The 27,018-nt window shown below is 38.0% G+C and overlaps 1 protein-coding gene across 1 annotated transcript; it reads left to right on the forward strand.

Annotated features, from left to right (window-relative positions):
• The first annotated feature begins 118 nt into the window (after positions 1–118).
• On the forward strand, positions 119–27,018 carry Gin1 (gypsy retrotransposon integrase 1). Its single transcript, XM_057762146.1, has 7 exons — positions 119–222; positions 9,456–9,601; positions 11,407–11,600; positions 13,644–13,949; positions 15,726–16,088; positions 17,323–17,605; positions 25,608–27,018. Exons 2-7 carry the CDS (start codon positions 9,463–9,465, stop codon positions 25,880–25,882), a joined length of 1,560 nt encoding a protein of 519 aa, XP_057618129.1. The 5' UTR covers positions 119–222; positions 9,456–9,462; the 3' UTR covers positions 25,883–27,018.

A 27,018-nucleotide genomic window follows, 5' to 3' on the forward strand; every position in this document is an offset into this window, starting at 1 on the left:
CCTCCGACACGCCTCTTCCCCGCCCGCCCTCCACAGGTCTCACACCCAAACCGCACCGGCCGGGACAGTTTCCGCCGAACCAACGCTCCGCCTAAGCTTTCCTGTTCCACTACCGCCACCACCCCCCGCCAAACTCCGAGCCCGGTAGTTCCGTTTCCGGCAGCACCAGATAAGTCGCGGGAGGAAAGTTAAAACCTGCTGTTTGCATTTAGGACCACTTCGGTGAGTGGTCATTCTAGTGTGTTCTGTTATACCCCCCCCCTTTTTTTTAAAGCGAGACGTAAGCTGATAATAACTTTAAAACGGACCCCTTCGTCTGCTCTAAGGAAGGGTTTGACGAGGTGGTTGTTTCGCGCAGGCGCCGTTGGGGCTGGAGGGCCTTGAGTTTTGCAAGCCGAGCGGAAGCTGGCTGCAAAGGGGCGAGGACTTGTTGGGCTCAGGGAGTTGGCGACTGTGTGATTGAGTTGTCAACGGTCATTTTCTTGCTTATGCAAGGATTAGCTGGACCTTGCCCTCGGGAGCCAGTTAACAAGCTGTCAAATGCTTGCGGAACGCTCCCTCGCTGGCGGCTGCGAATGCTTGACAGCATTCAAAACTGCACTCGGCCGCTTGGCTGACGCCGGAGAAGTCTCACCCTGAATCCTGGTGAAAACCTTCACCAAAGTGAAGAAATAAGCTCATGGGGGAGTCAACACGCAGCTTTAAAGGAAACGTACCCTTTTAAATCTCACTGAATTCTTTCGTGGATTTTTCGAACTTCGGTTGAGAATTTTCAAAATAGACCTCATGTCTATTTTGTCCTGTGCGGCAGATTTTGGAAGTAAAGGGATTTCTTGTTAATTGTGTACCCTTAAGTGAGACAGATTACAGAGTGTTCTGGAGAATTGCCTCCCCAGTCTTCTCTCCGCCGCGTCCCAGTTAATGCATAAATTGTGCTGGTTCAGTTTTCAGAGATTAAACTAGAGTAATTCATATGTCAGAATTCTCATCCCGAATTACTGTGTTTATTAAAACATTGCACGCTTTGTGTTTTTAAGTTGGAACACAAACTTGCCTTCCACTGATTTTAACGATAGCTTCGTGGTTAGTAGGAAATGGTATGAGGAAACAAATCCTTATTTAAAGGGATATTTAATCGCTCTCATTTTATTAGATACACACGATAAAATTATTGAAGTTAAGCAATAAGTATCAGTAAAAATACTTGTTTTATGTAATGTACACGAAGCATGGTGTGAAAAAATTTAACCAAGTATTCTGATGATCTTGCAACAGTGAAAGTTGTGATGAGCCATCCTCAATACCTTTTCTAACGTCTGAGTTCTTGAAAATATAAGAATATTTTTTAAAGTTGTAAAATATTCTTTATATGTATGATTTTCTTTCCATTTTACGCAGTTACTGTTTCTCTTTTACATTTGTCTCTGTCTTAAGAACCAGCAGTTGATGGACTACATTAAATAGTAATTTAAGTCATGATAAAGTATATACACTGGGAGGCTGAGGCAGGAGCATCACCATGAGTTTGAAGCTAACCCCATCTACCTACTGAATTCCAGGATCCAGGAATCCAGGACAACACTGGCTACAGATACCAAAAAAAAAAAAAAAAAAAAAAAAAAAAGCAAGTAATACTCTTGCCAGGTCTTTGAACTTTACTATTAACATAGATATTCCTCTAAAATATTAAATAGATTAATAAAAGGGTTTTAAATTTCTTGAACGATTTTGACAAAGTTCTATTGCTTTAAGCAACTTGATTGAAAACTTATAACAATGACTATATATCATTTTACCATTTACAAAAGACTTTGAAATCCATTATTTCGTTGATCTTGATCTTTTTGGTTTTGGAAAAGGAGGGACAATTATTATGCCCCCCGCCCACACACATACAACATGGTCACTAAGACCTAGGTAAATGTCACACACCTGAAGTTCTTACTCCCAGTTGTTGCCTTCCAAACACCCCCTAATTGTGTTCTTATATATTCTCACCAACAGTGCTCAGGTCTCTGGGTTTTGTTGCCTGGGTTTGTATACTCATGTCCTTATGTGGCTGTCCTGGACATTGTCCTTTATCTAATGATGTTGAGTATTTCTCATGTGCTCATTAATGATACCCCTTTTGTAGATGTTTGGTTCAGAAGGTAAACTTCATGCCCATGTTTAACGTTAAGCTGTTTGCTTTCTTGTTAGGCTTTGAGTTCTTCATCAATCCTTTGTCAGAGATCGGTACTACAAATATTCTCCTTCAGCTGCGTTTCTTAGCAGTGTCTTTAAAAAGAGGTTTGAATCTTTTCCTTCAGAAGTGACACTTTATACTTACTCCTTAGTCTAGCAAACTCACCAACGTTTTATTTTATTTTGTTTTTCTTTTCTGGAAATGCTGTCATTTTAGCCCTTAAGTATGGGTCTGTGGCCATTTGTGAGCTAATTTTTACATGTCCTGTGAGATATAAGTTCGTGGGGGTTTTTATATGGATGTTTAATTGGTCCAGCATTTCTTGAAAACTCTCATTTCTTTGGGACCGTGGTTAAAAATTATTTTGCAATATCTGAGTGTCTGTTTCTAGATACTGTTCTGGCTGATGGACTGACAGTTATCATTTTACCAGCAGCACAGTCTTCAAGTCATCCACTGTGAAAATTCTTATATCTGTCATTTTTCACAGTCATTTCACCTCTTCTGAGCCTGTTGATTTTACATATCAATTTAGAGTTAACTTACTGGGTTTTACAAAAGAGAGGGTAAAATGGAAGTAAATTGTTTCTTTCTGAAATGTCTAAAAAAGTCTCTGTCTAGAATATTTAAAAAAAAAAAACTCTAAGTCCCTCCCTTCCTAACAAAGAAAAAAAACTAGGTAACTATGTTAATGTGCCAATTCTCCTCAAACTGGGATTGCATTAACATTATAGATCAATGGGAAGGGAATTGGAGTGTTAATGGAGTTATTTCACTCCTGTGTTCTTTATTTGTGTTAAATGTTGTCCCATATTCTAAAGAATATTAGGCCTTCAGTCCAGTCATGCAAGTTTTCTTTCTGTAGCTTGAATAATAAAAACCCAGAAACAGATATTAGGGTTCAAGCTGAAGATGAGGAAAGCAAAGTGATCAGCCAGGGGCTCTTACCTCTACCTCAGACAGAAGTAGGAGATCCTACCTCCAGGAATCCTCAGACTGAGACTGAGAGTGAAACTTGTCTCCGCCTGTTTTATATGCCTCCCTAGTGCTGGGATTGAAGGTGTGCACCACCACTGCCCGGCTGCTATGGCTGACTAGTGTGGCTGCTGGGATTAAAGGTGTGTGCCACCACTGCCTGGCCTATATGGCTGACTATTGTGGCTGCTTTGCACTCTGATCTTCAGTAAGCTTTATTTATATACCTTTATATATATATAATCTACCACTATATCTTTCCTCTGTTTCCAATGAATGGCCTGTAGTAGCCTTGGTGTTAGAACTAACTGTTTTGGATTATGCCTTTCATGAAAGCCAAATCTCCTATTTATTTACGTGCTTACTTATTTTCTTGAGCTGTAAGATAAGCAAAACAAATAAAAGGGATACAAATAGGAAAGGAAGAGGTCAAAGTATCCTTATTCACAAATATAATGATTTTATACATAAAAGACCATAATGACTCCCATCAGAAAACTCATAGGTTGGTTAAAACGCTTTGAGCAAGTGACAGAATAAAAAGTTAACATACAAAAATCTGTAGCCCTCCTATGTATGATAAACAAGCACGCTGAGGAAGCAAGCAGGGAAATGTTCCCATTCACAGTTGTCTAAAGCTTAACAATACAACTTTTCAATAAACTTCACCAATGAGGTGAAAGGGCTTTGTAACACGAACCTTAAAATAAAGCCTGCTGTGTTTGTGCCTTTAATCCCAGTGCTTGGGAGGCAGAGGCAGGAAGATTTCTGTGTGATGAAGGCTAGCCTGATATACATTTCTAGATCAGGTAGAATTACACAGTGAGACCCTGCATAAAAAAACAAAACAAAATCAAAAAAATAAAAGAAGAATCCCATGTTATGCTATGCTATACTCTTGGATTACAAGAATCTGTATTATGAAATGATTGTTTTACCAAAAGCAATGCAATCCAATGCCATTCCTCACAGAAATACTTTTAAAAAGTCAAAACTCACTTGGAAACACAAAAGCCCTCAGAGTAGCCAAACCAATCCTGAGCAAAAATAAAGAAGGGTAGATGGGATCACCATATAGCAAAAGTAAAGAAGTGGAAGGTGTCCCCGTGCCTGATTTCTGTTACATTACAGAACCATAGTGATAAAAACAGCATGGTACCAGCACAAAATTAACGTTCCAGATTTGAACCAACGCAGCTACAGCCAAGAGATTTTTGACAGAGATGCCAAAAATTCTTGTTGTAATGTAGACAGCCTCCTTAGCAAGTGGAACTGGAAACTGGAAAGCTTCCCATGGAAAAATGAAGCCTAGATCCTATCTCTCACCTTGCTTAAAGTCAACTCCAAGTGTCTCAAAGATCTCAACATCAGACCTAAAACTCTTGAAACTGCCAGATGAAAAGGTAGGGAAAAGGTATCAGGATATAGGCGTATGTGGGGACTTCCTGTGTAGTTCTCCAGTTACTCAGGAAATTAGGCCAACAATCAAAAATGACACTGCAATAGTTGGTATTGTCAGCTTGACAGGCTTTGTCTAGAATGACATGGGAAGCAAACGTCTCAGAACGCCTCTGAGGAATTAACTAGATGGAATTAGTTGAGCTGGGAAGCCCTAGTATGATGGCATCTCAGTCCTAACCTTCATAGTATTCTACTTGCTAGGAGAATGCAGTGTGCCCGGCTGCCTCACTTCCGCTGACTGACTTCCCTGTCATGATCTCGTGCTTTTCAACTCTGAACCAGAATAAACCAGTACTTCCTGAGATGCCCTAGCCAGGGTTTTTGTAACAACAATGACAAAAGTAACCAGTATAGCCACTTCACAGCAAAGGGAGCTGTTGGGTGAAGAGATAGCCTGCACAATGTGGGGACATCATTCCGAAGAAGTACACATCTGCTAGAGATGCAAATAAATCAAAATAATAAATAATCCAGGTTTATAAATGGTTTAAGGATAGAACAGAAAACTCTCAAAAGAGAAATACAAATAAAGCCATTTTTTAAAAAATTGTCTCACGTCTTTACCCACCAGATAAGTGCAAGTTAAAAGAAATTTGAAATTCCACCTCTACCCAGTAAGAGTGGCCAGCATCAAGAAATCAGTGATAACAAAAGCAGACCAAGGATGTGAGAAAAGGGAACTACTACTCAGTTTTGGTGGGGGTGTAAGCTGGTCCAGCCACAATGGAAATAAGCTTGGGGGCTTCTCACAAAACTAAAGACAGAACTCCTGTATGACCTAGCTGTGTAATTTCTGGGCACATACCAAGGGTCTCTGTATCTTTTCACAGAGGTATTTGCATATCTATGCTTGCTGTTCTTCTATTCACAGTAGTAAGGAAAGCGAATCAATACAAATGTCCATCGAAGAGTGTGGGTAATGCATCTGTAGAACATACTGTCTTAGTTAGGTTTCCTATTGCTGTGAAGAGACACCGTGGTCATAGCAGCTCTTACAAAACACATTTCATTGTGGTGGAGTGCTTACAGTTCCATGCGGAGCACCATGCCCGTCTGCGCTCTATGCGCCGCCATAACGTTCATGAACCAGGCAAGGGGCTGGAAATTGAGACACACAAAGACACACAGAGCCAGAAACACAGGTCATCCTTGATGCTAAAATCCTTGAAACAGGAATGCCCCAAGAATACTCCCTTTATTGTATCCAGGGGCAGCTTATATAGAGATAGCCACACCCCAGCCAAACGCACCAGAAACCATTCCCTGTCATCAGGAACGCCTGAGGGTCTCGTGCTCAGAGCAACTGTAGGCACTCAGATCAGGGGAAAATAAGTTTTTTTTTTTTTACAAGATATTTAGGATCTGGGGGTTCACAGCTCCCAACAATTTCAGAGGTTTAGCCCATTATCGTCATGGTGGGACGTGGCGTCGTGCACACAGATGTGGTACTACAGAAGGATCTGATAGTTTTACATATTGACTCACAGGCAAAAGGATGTGGTTTGGTCTGACACACTGGGCATGGCTTGAGCCTATCTGAGACCTCAAAGCCCACCTCCACAGTGACACGCTTCCTCCCACAAGGTCATACCAACTCCAACAACACCACACCTACTAATAGTGCCATTCCTTTGAGGGTCTCTTTTCCTTCAAACCACCACACATACATATCATAGAATTTTGTTCAGCCATAAGAGAAATTTTCAAAAACAAACGAAAGGAATTAATTGAAAATACTGTCTTAAGTTACTTCAGGTTGACAAATATTATGTGTTTTCCCATGTTTGAGCCATTTCTTCTTAGCTTCTAATTTTAGGAGACAGGAAAGCAGAAAGGAGTCCCTGAGAGGGGGAGAAGGAGGTTCTAAGCGATGGTAAATGCATGTGATAAAAGTAGAAAAGAGACTAACCAAGGTGGAAAGGCTTAAGAGGACTAGGTATATTTAGGAGAGAAGTAGATGAGAGGTAAGGTCAAAAGAAACTAAGTAGGAATGAAAAATACATAAAGGAAGCCTACTACTTTGTAAGCTATTTATTTATTTATTTATTTATTTAAAAAGATTTATTTATTGATTGTGTATATAGCAGTCTGCCTGCATGCATGCCTGCAGGCCAGAAGAGGGCACCAGATCGCTCATTACAGATGGTTGTAAGCCACCATGTGGTTGCTAGGAATTGAACTCAGGACCTTTAGACAAGCAGGCGATGCTCTTAACCACTGAGCCATCTCTCCAGCCCCCTTTGTAAGCTATTTAAAACATAGTTTATTTTTAAAAAATTGACTTTTTAGATTATAATAAAGTAATCATCATATTGACCTGGACCAACAGATTGTTCTTCAGTGAAAGGGTCTTAAGTGGGAGGACCAGAGGATGAGAAGATAAGAAAGCCAGGGTCACAGGATCTTGCATAAGTGCTTGGCTTGTGCCAAGCAAGTTTACAAAGTACAGCATTTTATATACAGGTTTTAGGGGAGAAATGGGACAGTGTCAGTCAAAAGCTATCACCCAATGGGACTAAGTCAGTATGAGGCTAATCAAGCAATGTTGCACAAAGGGAACACCGAGTATCCCAAGACAATCACAGAATGAGCACACAGAGGCCTTGGCACTGTTCGCCATGGTTCCATACAGTCGGAAGTTGGGTTCTCAGGATCTGAAGCTGCAGCTATCCCTGGACCCAAGCATATTCCAGGCTTTAGAGAAGGAACTATGTTCCTCCTTATATCAGGACCCCAGGGGAAAGCTCTAGTGTCCTGGCTCCAGGCTATTACTGCCACAGCCAAGCATGTTTCTAAGTTAGAGAAGGAAGTGTGAAACTGAACGTATCTACCAGCCACCCGTAACCTCAGTTCTGGGAACCACCATTCTAATGTCTGTTTCTGTTAATTTGACAATATGTGTCTTTTTAAAAATTTCATTTAGCATGCTGTCCTCAAGATTCATCTATATTTTCACATGTGTTAGAATCCCCTCTCTTTTTTAAGGCAGAGTAATAGTTTGGTATGTGTACATGCCATATTTTGATTATATATCTGTCATTGGGCACTTGGATCCTTTCCAGTTAGTATTTTCCAGCCACTATGAATAATGCAGCTTGAGTTTAGCTTTCAAAATAATCTCCAGCCCCACTATAGTGTAAACTTCATGAGGGTTAACATTATTGTATCTCCAATTTTGTGTCTGGCATTGTGCTAGAAATTTGTACTTGGTAGTGTGTCTGTCTGTGTGTGTATGGGTACACTGTGCATATGTGTAGGACTCAGGTTTAAAACCCAGGGCCTTATACGTCCTTTCAAGCACTGTATCACTGACTATGGGCCCTGTCGTGGTTCATTCTTTTAGAGATGCTTTAGAAAATGTGATAGCTACATTCGTCATTTGTTTGAAGGATAGTCATCTACTGTAAAATGACTAGTATCTCCAGTTCAAAGTGGGCTCATGCAAGGTACGGCAATGTGTGCCTCTGTTTTTAAGATTTAGGGCTCCAAGGGAGAAGGGTGATAGGTCCTAAGGCAATCCTGAGCTACTTCAAAACCCTGTCTCCAAAAAGGTGAGTTCAAATCATTGTTTGATAATACATTATAGCTGAATTAACCTATTTGTGGGTTCTGATAGGACTGTCTTATCATTATGGAGTCTTTAAAGTATAATGGCCTCCAACCTGGTGGGGGTAGTTTCTCAGTTGAGGCTCCGTCTTCCCTGGTGTGTCAAGTTGATCAGTCATCACAATCCCTAGATTGTTTTAATGAGTGGCAAACATCCATGTTGTCTTCAGAATATTGAAATTGTATTGGAGTTCCAGTAAGAAACAGAAAATACATTCTTGTGACTTTTGAAGGAACCATTTAAGAGGTGTGGAGAGAAAGAAACCTGAAAATTAGCAGCACCGAGGAAAATGACTGCTCTATGACTCAAGTTTCAGAGAGAAAGGAGGTCAACTTGCAGTGAGAGAAAGGATAGGGGTAAGAGGCTTTCAGCAGGACTCTGTAGAGAGGTCAGCTAACTACCCTGATCTCTTCTGCATTCTGGTTCCCCTTATCATTGCTTATGGTGGGCAATTCCTATTGAAAAACAGCTAATATGTCTGCACAAGGTCAGTCTCGTAGGACATGGCAGCCAGAAAAGAAAGACTGAAAATGAGTTTGGATGGTTGAGTTGATTGGCAACTACATAACTGCCATAGTGTCATTCTTGCCAATGAAAATGTGGGGAAAAAATTCTTTTATTTTAAAAAGGTTCCATATCAGTGGAAGTTCACAATGGAAAGGGGCGCTTTCATTAAAGGAAAGCTAGGTTTATATATGGTTCAGAGCATATGGAATCTGGTTGCTAAATGGCTATCGTTTAATTGTAGCATTTATAAAAGATGTTAAATGTGATTTCAGTAGAGTATTGTTTTACTTTGCAATAATCTTGAATGTGAATGCATTTAAAAGTAATGTGAGATTGTGTTTCTCTCCTTAAATATTACATAACAAAGCCAACCTTTGTGAATAACTTTTCTTTGGATGCCAACAAGAGTCTCCAGTTGAACTTCTGAAGTATACGGACTCATTTCCTTCTTCTTCCTTGTATTCCAAATATTCAGCATTTCTTACATCTCATGAAACAAGACAAGATAATTTGTCTTGATGAATCTCAAAAGTGGCATCCAGATGTTTTAGTTTGTAGGCATCACTCTGTCCCCATTCTGTACCGCAATTATCTCCCTCGCAGATAATATTCTGGGAATGCTCAGTTCATGCATAAGCAGAAATGTGACAGAAGCCTGAACTGAAATAGCAGTGGAATTAGCCTGTCATTTAAGTAATGCCTTTAAATAATCTTACCTAGGTTCACGATGGTCCGTAGTGGGAAAAATGGTGACCTTCATCTTAAGCAGATTGCCTACTATAAGCGCACAGGTGAATATCATCCAACTACACTGTCAAGTGAGAGAAGCGGCATAAGACGAGCAGCAAAGAAATTTGTCTTCAAAGGTGAAATTAATGCCTAAATCTTAAATTATAGATTACTTCCCATGTGTGTGTGTGTAGGACCCTGGGAAATTCTCTAGTATTTAGTTATTGCTAAGCAGTTATCTGCTAAATTTTTAGAAGGTTATGCTCAAAAGTAACATAAAATCACAGTAAAGCTAACTGAAGGCTGGTATGCGTGAAAAAGACCGATTCAGCGGCTGGAGAGCCGCTAAAAGCACAGAGTGATCGAGTTCAGTTTCCAGGGCCTGTGTTGGGCAGCTCACAGCCATCTCTAACTCCAGCTCCCAGGGAGTCTGGGCCTCTAGTTTGGCATGTCCCAGCATTCAAGTGCACATACCCACACATAGTCACACACATGTACACATAATTTACAAAAAAAGCAAATATAGAAAAGAAATGACTTATTAAATTGTAGATCAAAAGAAATAACCATGAAAATCACAAAATTACTTTCTCTTGCTTTTGCCATCTAATGATACTTCCTTGATTGACCTTCAGGCACTGATGCCAAGGTGTTGAGGAAGTTAGTTGATGCTTAGTATGATAATGCTAACAGAATGAACTTGCTTGCTTGTTTAAGTAAAAGAATGGAAGACTCTGTATTCCTAGCTGAGTTTACCCACATACCTGCCCCTCCCCCCACACTGTGTCATTAGTTATTCTCAGGATTGCGTTTGTTTTCTTGCCTTGACACTCCATCAGTACACTAAATATTTGAGAAGCAGCAGGGCAATTATGAGAGCTTATGACAGCTTTCCCTCCTTTCCGCCTCCTTCATTGGAGAAAGCAAACTGAGCATGAGGTAATTAGAAGGCACAGTCAAAATAACCAAATGAGTGTTGGTGCTATTAATAGCAGTTCTGCCTAGAGATAGAGCATTAGGCTTCTTCCAAATCAGGTCAGAATATAAGGTTGTAAATTCTAAAGTTATAAATCAACGCCTGTTCATGTCTCCCTATACAGCTTCCTGCCAGTAACTCCTATTCTTAGCAATAGACAGACCTCTTACACTAAAGTGGAGGTGCATTCATTCATTCATCCATCCATTCATTTAATCATTCACATTTAAAATGTTTGTTGAATTTCTCTGGTATACCAATCTTATTCTAGGCCCAGGGATATACTAATGAGTAAGATAGGATTTCAGCTTTCCAGTTGCCTAACTTCTAATTTAAGTTCTGTGTTTATTAATCACCCTAGGATCTTAATGGTGTATTCTGGAGTCTGCATAGCTACCCCATATGAACTGGGGAGATAATTAATGATTCTCCTGTCCCCTACTTGTTCCTCCGCTTAGATACCCTCGAAGGGAAGGAGAGCTGAGAAGCGTGTACCTCTCACTATGCTGTTCCTCCCTTTACTCAACTCAGAACAAGGGAAGGAATGGGGTGCTTACAGAGAACAGCTATAATGAGTTTTTCAGAACATTTTGTATCACAAAGCTTCTCATCTATAAAGAATTCACTTTATAACCTAAGCCACTGTCAGTTACTCCCTAATTTGTCACAAGTTTCTCCCTAGTTTGAGTACTCCAATAGACAGGCCATTTCATATTCTCATAGTTATCACATACTTTAGTGATATGCTTACTCTATTTCTATTGGTTCCTCCAGAAGTATAGCACCTAAGGGTCCTTCTGGTCTTCAGAATGCATGACAATAGCATTGAAAGTGAATATTCTGTCTCAAAGAAAGATTTTGTAAAAATAAAGCTAAACGTCTTCATGGTTTTAAGTTAAGTCTATAATGGCCTAAACATTTTGTAGCTTTGAAATTACACATATTTTTTTATGTCATTCATTTCAGACAAAAAGCTGTTTTATGTTGGAAAAGACAGAAAACAAAATCGTCTGGTAGTTGTTTCAGACGAGGAAAAAAAGAAAGTCCTAAGAGAATGCCATGAAAATGGCACTGGTGTTCATCATGGAATATCCAGAACTCTAACTCTGGTGGAGTCAAGTTACTACTGGACTTCTGTGACCAATGACGTCAAACAGTGGGTATGGCTTGTGTCTTCAGAAATTTTTTATTGTCTGTCTAATAAATACAACTTTCACTGTTGCTTAAAATATGATGTACATATCACCTATGGTGTAAATACGTTCTATGTTATTTTTTGAACTAAGAAAACATTTAAATCAAAGGTAAATTTATTCCTCTTTATAATTATTTTAAATCAGTAGAGTATAAACTAAGAGAATTCAATATTTTGATAGGAAATTATTGAGAATTGGAGCATTGATCTCCATTTTGCAGGCAGAATTCAATTGAGGTTGAAATTCTTTTGCTAACCGTTATATCCTTTTTTAAAAAGAAAGATATATGTATTATATATACAGTGTTTTGACTGTATATATGCTTGCACACCAGAGGAGAGCACCAGATCTCATTACAGATGGTTGTGAACCACCATGTAGGTGCTGGGAATTGAACCTAGGACTTCTGGAAGAGCAGCCCGTGCTCTTAACCTCTGAGCCATCTCTCCAACCCCCAACTATAATATTCCTAATGCCATTATGAATGACTTTATATGCTGTATGATCAAAATAAGTATGTTCATAATAAATCAGTCCCAGAATGGATTCTCCACTTTTGTGCTGTGCCATTCCAAATATAGAAAAATGTCAAATATAAATGGCAGTAACCTAAACTCAAATTATAAGTGTTCCATGAGTCCTTTCACAGCATTCAGTGAAACAAATATAAAAAATATTTCATTTTAAAAAATAAGACTGTTTATAACTGGTGAATGCATTTAAGTTGGAAAGTGATAGCGATCACCAAGAATGATTGTGATGAGCCCTTTCCCAGCTCACTAGCCCACTCCCATTTTCAGGAGCGCTTCTATGTAGAATACAAACACTATCTCTGTTTCTATCACCTTGAAAAAGAATTATTTTGGTCATAATAATGAAGGTTTGTATTTTTATTTTTGTTTTTAATTTTTTTTAGAACTTGGTTTGAAAATAATTTCCTAAGTGAAATTCTGGAAATGTTTTAAAAATAACATCATCTCTAAATTAATCAATTGATCTCTTCTTAATCCTCTTATCAGTGGTTCTCAACCCTCCTAATACTACGACCCTTTAATACAGTTCCTCCTGTTACGGTGACCACCAACCACAAAATTATTTCATTGATTGCTTCTTCATACCTGTAATTTTGCTGCTGTTATGAATCATAATGTAAATATCAGATATTCAGGATATCTGACACGTGACCCCAAGAGATCAGAACCCACAGGTTGAGAACTGCTGACTTAAATAAAAGCTTCATGAGACCTGGATTTTCACCAGGATATAGGGAAGTTTCTGGCATCTTTAGATATTATTTGACTAAAATTACAGTTCAGCAAATATTACTGAAATAGATGGATGAATGAACTTTAGAATAGAAACTGTAGGAAGAAATATCATTTGTATGACTACATTATTGCATAGCCATGCATACTGGCTTAAAATTATAGAAAATGAAATACTTCATGGTAGCCCATTAAGAGATTTTTTTTATGTTCTTTCTTTCTTCCTTCCTTTCGTTTCTTTCCTTTTTTTTATTCTTCAGTATTTGAATTTACTATGTTGCCAGACTCTTCGACTATGGCGACCCTCTGGATTCAGCATCCTAAGTCAAAGGATTACATAATGTGCTACCATAGCTAGCTGTAGAAGCTTTTTGCATTAATTAAAAACAAAATGATCAAAAACTTATTCTGAGATCTGTTGATTTAATATTTATTTGAATTTGAATCAGGATTATGGTCCATTTGAATAAGACCCCATTGAGATTGTCGTTTCATCAGAGTAGCAGTGAGGAGACCCTGTGGTGCTGATGTTTGGACTTAACTAGCCACACAGATGTAGTGACCGGTATTTGCTTGTTGTTCTAAATAAAAGGCTTTATTCAATGGGCTATCTCATGCCAGTAAACTTCCTGTAAAGTACAAAGTACTTGTTGGCTGCTTAAGATTTTGCTTTATAAAACTGATTTCTATTACCGTGAATATTTTAACAATTATATGTGTTTTCCTTGTCATGTCTCTGTAGGTATATGCTTGTCAGCATTGCCAAGTAGCAAAAAATACTGTTCTGGTGGGACCTCAGCAGCACCTTCTCACAGTGGGAAACCCATGGAGTGTAGTTACTGTTGATCTGATGGGACCTTTTCATACAAGTGACAGAAGTCATGTGTATGCTATAATTGTGACCGATTTGTTCACAAAATGGATTATGATTTTACCTTTATGTGATGTTTCAGCGTCTGAAATTTCTAAAGCTATTATCAATATATTTTTCTTATATGGACCTCCTCAGAAAATAATAATGGACCAAAGAGATGAATTCATTGAACAGGTAGGACAAAGTGCTCACATTTGGGAGCAGGTATCACTCTCAGTGTCTGAAACACAGTTCTTTGTGCTTTATAGAGTATTTAATATATTCATATAAATTGCTATAGATATGCAAGTATATAATATATGCTCCTAGATTTGTTGAACTGGAGATTAGGAGAGCAGGATTTTTGTTATTACGTTACTACTAAGTAATTGTAAGCCTAACTAAAATGTGATGATTGAACCAGATAATATTTGTTTACTTCAAGCTTAAGAACAACCAAAAATAAAAATATAATAAAATGATATTAGCTAAAATGAAATAATTGGACATATTTATATTATGTTAAAAATACAAAAAAAATTATGTGTATTTATTATATATTTATATAGGTAACTATGATAATAGGTATATAAACTAAAAATCTTTATTAATGCTCCAGATTGAAAATAACTGAGTTATTCAGTAGCCACACAGGATGTATGAAGTCAGCAAGAGCAAAGTGGAAAACAACATGGAGAAGTAGATTCCTCATTCATTCTTCATTTCAGCAGTTAATTAAATTTATAAACACAAAATCTAAATTTTACCAAGCGACTCATGATAGAGTGATCATATGACTTAATTATCATCTCCCACATAAGAATGGGTGAGGAGTCATGGTCAGATGCGAGCCACAGAGAATTCCTCTCCGTTTCCTAAACCCAGATGGAATAAAAGCTTACTCTGTACTCCAGTAGAGAAGTGTAAGCTGCGTGAGGTTGGAAGGACAGCCGTGCTCATCAGTGGGAACTCTGGCTCCCAGCTTCCATCTTCCCATCTCTGGTGTGTCACTGTCAGCCTTGTGCTGACAGTGTGGCTGCTGGAGCCCGCATCGTAAGGCTGAATCGCAGATAACAAGGGAGGACAGCGGGCAGAAAAGAGAGCTGTGCTGGCTGAGTTTGTGCCGAAATCTAAACTTCCGCCCTTTTCTGCCACCACTCGCACACGGCCACTTCTACCTTCTCCGGACCTTGGGAAACGCGAGATATAGAGACTTTATCTTTCTGATGATTCTGAGAGTTATTTGTAGAAAATATTCTTCCAAAGAGAAGTTTATTAGCTGAAGGTTAACGAAATGAAAATAACAGAGAATAGGGGAGCCTCAAGGCAGGAAAAGAGTTGCTATTAAAGTGTCCTAAACTCATACTGAGTTCCTTGAAGTCCTGGCCATAAAAAAAAAAATAGTATTATAACAGCAATAGTAATTGCCGTTAAATTGTATAAATTCCGAACTCTGTATTGAGAACTATTTGATGTCTCACAAGCATTACTTCGTGAGCACCCCTAGGCAGCTGTGTGTGCCTTGTTCTCAACTGAGAAATGAGGAAACTGAGTGCAGAGGCTTAGTGACTGTGTCACGTGGCCTCGTGGTTCCTTGAGAAAAAAAAACAACTAAAAACAGTCTACTGAATTGAAAGTTACTTGACCACAAGGTTTGTTTGGAACTCTGCCCTTCCATTTCCTGTTGTGCATGTATAATAGGTGCTTAGACTCCCAAAGCTTAAGCTCGTGCCTTTAAAATGGAGTTAATAATACATCATAAAGTCATCCTGACGTGTAGTAACAAAAATGACACCTGATGTGTTGATCGGCACTTAGTAAGGACCCAGTCAGTAGAATTTTACCCAAAATGCTTACATATTTTAGCTGAATGCCTGTGGTCAATGAAAGACAAGAGTTGGGTTTCTTGGAACCTTTTTTAAGCCAGAGGAATAATATTGAACAGTCAGTTTTGGTTTTTGTATATTTCAGATCAATACAGAACTGTATAGATTGTTCGGTACAAAACAGATTGTAATTTCTCATGCTTCTGGAAGTGTCCATCCATCCGAGAGTACACCAAGCACAGTCAAAGCCTTTCTCTCCAAATACTGTGCCGAGCACCCCAACACCTGGGATGAACACCTGCCAGCGCTTTCCTTTGCCTTCAATGTGACGCGCTCAGAGCCTACTAAGAACACACCGTTTTTCCAAATGTTCAACCGGAATCCATGTGTGCTGGAGGAGTGTCCTCATGAAGCGGCTGGTGAAAATACAAGCGTGTTTGCCAGAATCGTAGCTGCAGTTAAAGAGGCTGATGCAGTACTGGAGAACAAGACACCGTCGGCCGGCCAGGTAATTCGGTCTACTAGAAAAGTTCTGTGAAGCCCTACAAAAGAGGAATTGTGTTTAAAATCTCAGCATGTGAACATGTTCGTGTATATGGACATGATATACCCTTAAGCAAAAAAATAAAAGGTTTTATCTTCCAAGTTCTGTTTATTTTGGTTAAGTAATATGCTTGTTCATTGTTTTTGTGTGTATGTGCTCATGTAGATTAGAATGTGTTTGTGCAGGTGCGTGTGCACATGTGTGAGCACGTGTATGGAGGCTGCTAATAGACATCCACTGTTTTCCTCACTCTCAGCCTTAGTTTTTGAGTCAAGGTCCCTCACTGAAACTGGAGCTCCTTAATTCAGCTGCATAGCCTGACCAGAGTGAACCTGCGTGTGCCAGTCTCGCCCCTTCCCTCAGCTGCTGAGGTTACAGATGTGTGTTACTGGGAGGCTACAGATGTGTGTTACTGGGAGGCTACAGATGTGCGCTACTGTGAGGCTACAGATGTGCCTTACTGTGAGGCTACAGATGTGTGTTACTGGGAGGCTACAGATATGGTGTGCTACTGTGAGGCTACAGACATGGTGTGTTACTGGGAGGCTACAGATGTGGTGTGTTACTGGGAGGCTACAGATGTGGTGTGTTACTGGGAGGCTACAGATGTGTGTTACTGTGTCCAGTGGGTGCACAGAATCTGAACTTAGGTCCTAACGAGTATATATCAGGCTTTTATCACTGAATATGTTTCCCAACCCTAAGAAGTCTGCTTGTAAGCTATGAAATTCTGAGACTGCCGGGAAAACTATGGCTTTGGAGAGACTGGGAAGGCCTGGTTTCTGTATCCTTGTAAGCTGCTGTGAAGCTTCGCACTCTGTCCTTTTACTAGTGCAAGTTCTCAGAGCCACTCAGCCTGGTTACCATCTGTTTGAGGAGAGAGATGCTGACTTCGATCAAGAGCTAATTAGGGCCGGGCGGTGGTGGTGCACGCCTTTAATCCCAGCACTTGGGAGGCAGAGGCAGGCGGATCTCTGTGAGTTCGAGACCAGCCTGGTCAACAAGAGCTAGTTCCAGGACAGGCTCCAAAACTACAGAGAAACCCTGTCTCGAAAAACCAAAAAAAAAAAAAAAAAAAAAGAACTAATTAGGGTTCAGTCCTTCCATTCATTCACAGCTCAGCAAATCCCCACTGCCATAGTCTTATCAGCCTGTGCATTTAAACTTAAGTCCTGTCATGATGTTCTTTCATTTACAGATGGAGAAAAACAATTTGGATGAACTAAACAAAACCAAGCGTGTTAAAAAGAAACCAAAGCAGTTAAATCCTTTTCACTTAAAAGTGGGTCATGAAGTTTTAAGACAAAGGAAGAACTGGTGGAAAGATGGCCGATTCCAGTCTGAATGGATTGGTCCTTGTGTCATAGACTATATTACAGAAGGTGGATGTGCTGTCCTGAGAGATAACACCGGGACCAGGCTTAAAAGGCCTATCAAAATGTCCCATCTTAGACCTTATGTGAGAGAGGCCGCTGAGCAAGGTAAGTGTCTGTAGCTCCTCTAAGTGTGCTATCTTTTCTGCAAAGAGAGACTGGAATTTCAAACAATCTTTTCTTTTTTGGTTAAATTGCTTCCTCCTCTAAATTTTATAGTATTTGATAGAGTTTTAGTTTTCGCTAGTAATCTGATTAGAGTGTACTTTTACTGACATTTTTTAAACTTTTTTGATGAAAATGGATTTTTTCATACAATATATTCTGATTGCCTCTTCCCATTCTCCAACTCCTCCCAGATCCTCCCCACCTTCCCACCGACCCAAATCCATTCTTTCTCTTTCTTATTAGAAAATAAGCAGGCATATAGTAGCAGCAGTAGTAGTAGTAGTAGTTTATAAAAAACAAACAGGATTTTTGTTTGGATTTCTATTAACTTCTCATAATTGCTGTGAAAAATGCTGAACCTGTTTCAAAAAAGGAAAGATTCCATCTACAGTTTTGCATAATAATCTGCTACTTTTGCCTTATTTTTATGTGAAAAAACAGCAGCTATGATTATTTACTGCCAAAGACAAACATATTGTCCAGAATCTAATTGTGAGATAAATAAGGGAACTTTATTTCCTTTTAATGTGGCTTCATAATTAGGTCATAGGTTGGGATGAGTAAGGGTGTAGGATGTGAAATATTCAGAATGCTATCAGACCATAGAATTATGGCATTCCCATAATTATATGCATTTAATTATAAATATGATTAAATATAATTATAATTATTATATTCTATTATAATATTATAATTATGGGAGTGTTATAATGCCCAAGACTATGCCAACGGCCATTCCTTTATAACCTTGAATGATATTTTGACACGGTTTTCAGATTAAGTCCCCTTACTTCTTCAATGTTGTGAGGAGCACAGTTCCTGCCTGGCTAGCTTACACCCGAAATAATCACACAAAAATTGTATTAATTAAATTACTGTCTGGCCCATTAGCTCTAGCCTCTTATTGGCTAACTCTCATGTCTTGATTTAACCCATTTCTAATAATCTGTCTATCACCATGAGGTCGTGGCTTACCAGGAAAGATTCAGCATGTCTGACCTGGCGCCTCCATGGCGGCTCTCTCTCTCTCTCTCTCTCTCTCTCTCTCTGACTCTCTTTCTTCCTCCCAGAATTCAGTTCTGTCTGTTCCACCTATGGAAATGCTGCCTACCAAAAGGTCAAGGCAGTTTCTTTATTCAACCAATGAAAGCAACACATAGAAGAACCTCCTACACCATCTCAAGATTATTTTATTTCTTCCTATTGTATTTGCTCCTTTGAACTCCTCTGAAGTAGATAAATGAGAGGATGTTATTTGGTTCTTATTTTATAATTATGCATTTACTGTAAAGAGCATAGTACTTTGCAACATTTTCATGCAATGCATATCATTGCTCATTTTGTACAATGAATATTATATAAACAGAAGAAAATGATGCATTAATATTATTTGAATGCAAGTTACATCTAATGGTGATGTAATTTATTTTTTAAATATCAAAACAAGTTACTTACTAGACACAAGTAAATAACAAGCAATAAGCAATAACCTGAATTCCTTTGTTGAGATATGAAGGCCTTATGGGGCTCTTCAGTCTAGTAGTTCTTACCCACTTCTGGACTCCAGCACTTTGTTAATAGCTCTTGGTACTTTTCTTTCTTGTGATGGAACCAGTTGCTCAGATTGTTCTGACTCCAAACACGTGGTGATTTCATCCTCCCTGTAAGAGGGCAGTATATTCATTCTGTGTGTCTTCTCACTTCAAAACTGTTTATAGACTCTTCCTTTTACACACTAAGTGGGGGAAAAGGGATGGTATGAGTTCTTTAATCCCACCAAGATTCCTCCTTCCCTTTCAGAATGTATTTCTTTCTCATGATAATATGTATTCATACGAAGTTTGCTTATAAAATGTTGCTGCATCAAGATCTTATGCAGCATTCTTCAGTTTTCTCTTATCAGAGACATTCAGAATGGAAGTCAGCTAATTTCCATCCAAGTATGTCAGAAACAAACAGAGAAGACAGCTGTCTACATAGAAGCAATATGCTTTTCACTGCATGTTTAAGCTGTCTGGAATGTTTCTTCTAGTAATATAAGAAAAGTGTAGTGTTACTATTGGTGTGAACACACACATTTGAAATTTGTAAGTGGATTTATTTTCAAGTTTCCTACCAACCATGCTCTGAACTAGTTCTTCAATGGTGTTTGGTCCTTTGTGTGTGTGTGTGTGTGTGTGTGTGTGTGTGTGTGTGTGTGTGGTGTTTCATTGGCAGAAATACAAAGGAAATTTGGTGTATTCCATCTTTTTCCTCAGCAACATGCATTTCCCTAAATACCTTTCCCTCAGCAGCTGACCCTGAAGAGTCCCCAAAGTGAATTTAATGAAAACAGTCTTTTTAGCCATCAAACATTTTTATTTGACATAAATTTAAAAACCCAATATCCCAAAGGAGTTGAAGTGTCTCTTTATATCTGTCATGTTACTCTGTACTGCTGTTGACTTCTTGGCTGTGTTAGAGTCACAGTCTAAAACATAAAACAGGTGGACTTATATTGCCAAGTTCCCGTCGTTCTTATCTGGAACGTAACACTGAGCTAACACATTCAGTACTGGGTTAGAAGTATTTGCCATTGCTATTTTAAGCAGGCCTGTTTGCTGTTTTGTCTGATTTGATGCTGAACACTTTTAAGCTCCTTATTTTGATAAGAATTTTTTAAAAATATACTAGTGTCCCTTTGTAATCGTAATCTCATTTTAAAGGGATAATTTGGTGCTGACCTGCTGTCCCATCCAACACAGTCTGCTCTTAATTTATCTGCTTGATTGATAATAGATTTGGGTCTACTTCACCAAAGATTTAGTTGCATTCTTTTTAAAAAAAAGAGCCTATTTATGGAATAATTTTTCACTGGCAAGTTTCATATTGCTGACATTACAATTTGCAACAGACTTAGTGCTTCAAACATTATTGCCATAAATTTACGTACTTTAGAATTCCTACATGGGTATTAGTGGGCTGTTACTAAGTCATTGGTAGAGTCCTGTTTCTAGAATATCTAGAAGAGAATGGATTTTCTTGTCTTTTCTAGGTTCTAGCTCAGTGGTCTCCACTTCCCTAATGTGGCCACCCTTTAATACAGTCCTTTATGTTGTGCTGGCGCCAACCATAAAATTATTTTGTTGCTACTTCATAACTAGTGTTTCTACCGTTATGAATTGTAATCTGAATATCTGGTGAGCAGGGTATCTGATATGCCATCCCTGTGGCCCCCAAAGGGATCACAACCCACAGGCTGAGAGCCACTGTTCTAGCTGCTTCCTTATCCTGGTCCTTCTCTTCTGTTCTCAAAGCCTGTGATGCCTCATATCCCACTTATCTCCGTCTTTTCCATTTGAGAACCTTTGTCCTTCGACCCGCCCAAATATTTTTAAATAATCTCACTGTTTTTAAGATCAGATCAGAGGCAGCTTTAATTTCATGACTACCCAAATTCCTTCATGCCATGTAAAGCTACATATCCACTGGTTACAGAGATTAATGGGTATACACTTTGGGAGACTATTATTGTGTTGATGACAGCTAATAGTCTCATTAATAAAACAATGTGTCGTAATGTCATAGTGTCCTAATGCTTTATGCCACTCAACCCATGATCTCCACATTATTAGTATTATAGTTTCCTCATAGCTCTGTTGTAAGGAGCGGTGGGCTGCGTTCCCACCCAGCAATAGCTTTATCCGAAATAATTACTTGGAAACTGTATTCTTTTAAACACTGCCTGGCTCATTAGTTATAACCTCTTATTGGCTAGCTCTTACATATCGATTAACCCATATTTAATAATCTGTGTAGCACCACGAGGTGTGGCTTACCAGGAAAGATCTTAACCTGCGTCTGTGTCGGGTGGGAGAATCATGGTGACTGCCTGACTCGGCTTCTTTCTCCCAGCATTCTGTTCTGTTTACTCCGCCTACCTAATTTTCTGTCCTATTAAAGGGCCAAGGCAGTCTCTTTATTTAACCAATGAAATTAACACAAAACAGAAGACTCTCCCCCATCATAGCTACATACTCTCCAGACCCAGAGACCATCCAGTTCATTACTGGTAGCTACTATTGATATTATAACAATAATAGTATAGTATCAAATTACAGTTGTCTTATCATGGAAAGGATATATTAGAAGTGCAATATGGTCTAAGTTTGAAAATTATCAGACAATTTTAGTTATTTTGACACCTCACATAAAGAATAAGAAAGCTAACTCAATGAGAAACCCAATTCACCTAAATCATTCAAATTTTGTGATCATTAAACATAGGTTCCTTCTTAAAAATTTAAATATCTATTTCCTAATATTAAATTTTTTATTCCTTGAAACCACATAAGAGAAAGTTTGTAAAAATGTCTTGAAAATGTCTTAAGTTCCAAAAAACCTGGAGACATTATTCAACCTTTTCAAAGTTGAAGTTACTACCTTTGTTAAATGTGTTTTCATCATAATCACAACTGAATCAATAGAATGAGAAAAGAAAACTGTGTAATACAGTATATTTTGTATAATGTAACTTGGTAGAAAACTCCTTTAATATGGTGTTTGTCCCTGCCTTATAAGTAAGAATGTTAACATTCTTTTCTGTATCCTTTCCTCGGGATTCTTGTATATCCATGTCAGTGTTGCCCAGTGACACAAAATTCACATGACATGTAGTTTTAAATTTTCTATTAGCACATTTTAAATAGAAAAAGATGAACATGGTGTCTCATTTTATTTAACAATATATGGAAACTATTGGATCTGTATACTTGGGAGGTCCTAAAGAGTCTGTATTTTGATAATCTATTTTGAATCACATTTGAACTGGGTCCAGTTAGACTGTAGTTAGAATTGAAACATATTTGGTCCTTATGGATGAGTGAGATTTTTTTACTATACGAACTGGCCTGAACATTTTCACAGTAATTCTTATAAGTATGATCCATACTCTGCATGGCTTTGTTATAATAAGATACTTTAAGAGCCATCATTTGTGGAAAGGGAAAATGCATGTGTTTGTATAGCATACATACATAATAAGTACATACAAAGATATTTACATGTATATGTATATACATCTCTCTGTGTATGTGTGTTTGTGTGTGTGTAATATTCCCTCTTAATAATAGGTGATGTTGGTAAGATTTTTTTTTCCCAAGGCCAAGTAACTGAAACAAGCCTAAATGTAAGTCCCTGAGCACAGATTCAAGAAATCAACTTCTGAAAGCTTTGCATCTAGATACATTTTCTTCACTGATACATATTTACTGAGCATAGTTTTCTAAAATAAGCCAACCTAGAATACTGTGGGGTTGGCTGTTTGTCTAGGGTTACGATAAACTAACCTACTCACTTATATGAAAAAAATTACAGAAAACCTCCTTCATCAACCATCTCTGAAAAACTCATTGTAAATTTTCTAGGTGTTGTGGTATCTGCCATCAGCTATCATCTTGCTTAATATACCTTAGATGCTATGGTGTCTTCCATTAACGATGACATCACCTAACATACCTTAGGTGCTATGATGTCTACCATCAGTGTTGATGCCATCTAACATATAGACATTGAAATTACAGAATTCCTCATGACTATTTTAAACTCAACAACACTTTCTATCATACCTAGCCTTTTAATTGAGCTTATGAAGTATCTGACCTTTTGTATTAAGCATAATTCAATAAGTAAGCTGCCATGTTAATTTTCTAATAATAGTCTCCCTTTTAAGTTCATTGACCCTTGTTCATCTTCCTGATGCTTTTGGTGAAAACACTCATCATCAGCTGAATGATTTGTAGTTGGTCTTTCAAAGTTGCTCCTTTTGTACATCAGTTCTCCCACCCAGCATGCAGCTCATCATTCTCTTGCCCTTTGCAATTCTGTGTACTTTCATTCCCCCACAAATAATTTATCTTCTGAATTTTATTTTAAGTCTGAATACCACATACTCTTTCATGAGAATTAGTAAAGTGTAATACTTTGCATAATAATGAACTAAATGACTGTCTGAGCCCAAGCCTATAGAGGGTATGAGGCCCTTGTGCACATTGGTAAGTACTAAGGAAAACAGGACAATTAAACCCTCCTGCTTGTCTCTTCAAAGGAAGGAGGTATTTACCTATTTTCCACCCAGAATGCTGGAAATGGATGTAGTTTATTACCTGGTGATATTTTGCTATCTGTAGGGCCAGGCTTCACCCGAATCCACCAGACTATTATGTTTGTTTATCCCAGACTCCCCCACCCACCCACCCACCCCGCGCTACATTTTGAGCATTGCCTCTCAGTCAATACAACTCATCTTTATGAGCAATGTCACATTTTACAAGAGATGTTAGTTGTGCTTTACAACAGCCTGGTAACTTTTGTTAATCTTCATGCCAGACCAATCCTGACTCCTGCATGCTATTTGAATTACCTCAGTAATTCTCCCTAGACTCTTAATCTTGATTGTTTCTGAGTCAACAGTACCCATCCTTATGTAAAAAACCATATCTACTTTATAAAAAGTTTCAATGTAAACATTTTTTAAACTTTGTTGTGTACATGGGATTGAGTTAAATAATTATTAGAAAACTTCTTTCTAAATATGTGCTATGCCTTAAATATGGCTAAAATAAACTGCCTGGTGTCAGACTCTAGAACTTTGAACCAGCCAGGCTAAGTCCTGCTAGATCAGATTTCCTTCTTGCCTCTCTGAGATCATTTCTCTGTTTTACAGAGACTCCCACATAAGCCGATTTATGCCACCTGTTTATAGTGTGGATTTCTAAGAGATACTAAAGTTCATAAATTTTAAGTTTTTAAATGTATGAACTTCTAGAGAGGGTTCATTTTCCCAAACAAACTACCAATTCTGGTGTGATGCCCACTGATCTCTGATCTAAATGAGCAATTAGTCTTCTTTTCTTACATTTAGACTGGAGCGTTCTATAAACCATTAAAATCTTCAGGAGAATCCGTTCATGTTTGGGAGACAATTCAGAAAAAGAATGCATTAATTCTAATTAATGCTGACATTAACCAGCTATGGTAGATGAGTTCCTTTTGTAATGACTTAGAATATCAGACCTGGAAGAATCTTTTTTTTTTCTATTGTATTCTTTATATTGAAGGAGGTTGCTGTTTTGTTATTAGTTTAACAACTTATTTTAAACGTGTTTTTCAGGGAGTTAATGAATATTTTCCTATAGTATAACAAAATAATGAGAAGGAAAAGTTCCCTGTTGAGTGTAAATGAAGTAGATCTTAGATTAGGTAGATCTTGAACATTCTTGAGGTTTTTGCTATCAGATTCAACTTAAATAAAAGGTTAGCTGCTTCATTGGAGCTTGCCTTCCTACACATTCCTGCCACATGAGTCAGATTTGGGCTACTTTATCTTCATCTGGTTTATAGTTTTATATTATAACTCATTAATGTAATTGTACTAGTGTGAATTCTGTACAAATTGGAAGGCATCTGAAATTAGAAATATAAGAGTTTAGCAATTCAGTTGGCTAAATACCCTTATTAATTCAGAAAAATATGCTTTGTATATGCATATTAAGGATATCATTATCAAAATTATAGTTCTATAATTTTGTTTCAACCTGTATCACTCCTGCTCTTTGTCCTATACAGATCATGTGCACCAAGGACCACTCAAGGAAATAGGAAGCTTTGTTTCAACATATTTGATGGTCCTATATTCTTTATATGTGAATACTGTGTGTGTGTGTGTTTGTATAATTTTGTTTGCTTTTGTGTATGTTTAATGTGTAAGAAGTTTGGTTTGGGAAGGGAGGTTGGTTTTTGTTGTTTGGTTTGGTTTGGGTTTTTGAGACAGTTTTTTGTTTTTGTTTTTTTTTTAACATTCATAACTTTTTATTACTTTGAGTTTTGTTCCTCACTTAATGCTTAACTTTAAAATGATGTTTGCCTTCAATTCTAAGATTAAATGTTGATCTCTCTCTTTCAGACAGTCTTTATCTCTTACAAGGTTCGGTAGTAGCAGATCATGACTACATTGGATTACCTGAAGTCCCAGTTGGAGCATACCAGGCAAATATTCTGGTAGAAGATGCAACTATTGGTGTAGCTGATAATGAGTTATTGGCATCAAGCAAGGATCATGAACTCTTGGAATACAGAAATTCCAAAATCTCTGCATTGGTAGAGGATAACAGTTCTCTTGAGAAACAGACTTTCAGTTTGCTAGATTCTTCAACTCAAGTTCTTGAGTACTTAAGTTAGTAAATGCCAAAATTAATTTAAAATGCTTGCTTAGAATGTATATAGTCTTTGGTTTTAAGCACTTTATCTATTCGAGTAGGCTGTATAGAAGAAATTTCTTAGTACAATCTTATTAAAATATTTTTAAGGCTTATTTTAAACCTATGTAAAGTTGTGGCACATTTGAATATAAAAAAATATATGTAATAGAAATATACATTGCTTAGAATTCAGGAATCTCAGACAACAGACAAAATCCATTTGCTTCTTTGGAAATAAATTCAAAGAAAAAATTCTCAAACCTTTTTCTAATATTGGTACTGCACTTTCTGTTCTAGTTTTTTTTTTTTCAGAAATATCTTTCTCTTTGAAGTAAATTTAAACTACTTTTGGCTTAGTTAATAAATACTGAGTGAACAATAACATGAGTGAAACATTTTTTCCTGTGACATCAGAACTTTTTAGTTTGTATTTATAGATTTACTTTGGTGTGGTGTGGTGGTGTATGTCTGTGTGTGTGTGCATGCGTGTGTTTCTAATGTGGCTTTGTGCATGCGAGTACAGTGCCTGTAAAGACTAGAAGAAGGTGACGGACACTGAAGCTGAAATTACAGATAGTTATGAGCCAGCCAGTGTGAGTATTGGGAACCAAACTTGGATCTGCTGCGTCAGCAGAATACATTGTAGCCAAAAGGCAAGTGACTGTCAGGGGGAGAACTAAGTCTCTGACATCATAGTTCAGACCAAAGAAAATTGCTGATAGAATTCTAGAAAGAAACTGTAAAAGGAAAAAAAAAAGGTATGAGTGTAGTACCCTTTTCCTGCTCTCCTCAGCAGAACACGGTCCATGAAGGGCTCCTACTGCAGTGCCTCCGTGGAAAATGAAGTGCTTGTGTCCTTTCTCATCTCAGTGAAGTCACTGTCCTCTGTTTCTTTTAGAGATCATCTAACTTGAAATTGGCCTATTTTACTTGTTCTATTTAAAGAGGCATGTTAGCATTCAGAGTCATTTCTGAGTCGCAGATTCTGAACAGCTAAAAATAAAGTTTTCCTTTCCTAAGTAATCTCTCATCAGATTTTTGTTATGTGTGTATGAGTCATATCAGGCTACATTGTTCTTCATGCAAATTATCCCCTAATCTTAGTAGCTTAAAACA

Source organism: Chionomys nivalis, chromosome 2 (assembly GCF_950005125.1).
Source record: "Chionomys nivalis chromosome 2, mChiNiv1.1, whole genome shotgun sequence".
Lineage (NCBI taxonomy): Eukaryota > Metazoa > Chordata > Mammalia > Rodentia > Cricetidae > Chionomys > Chionomys nivalis.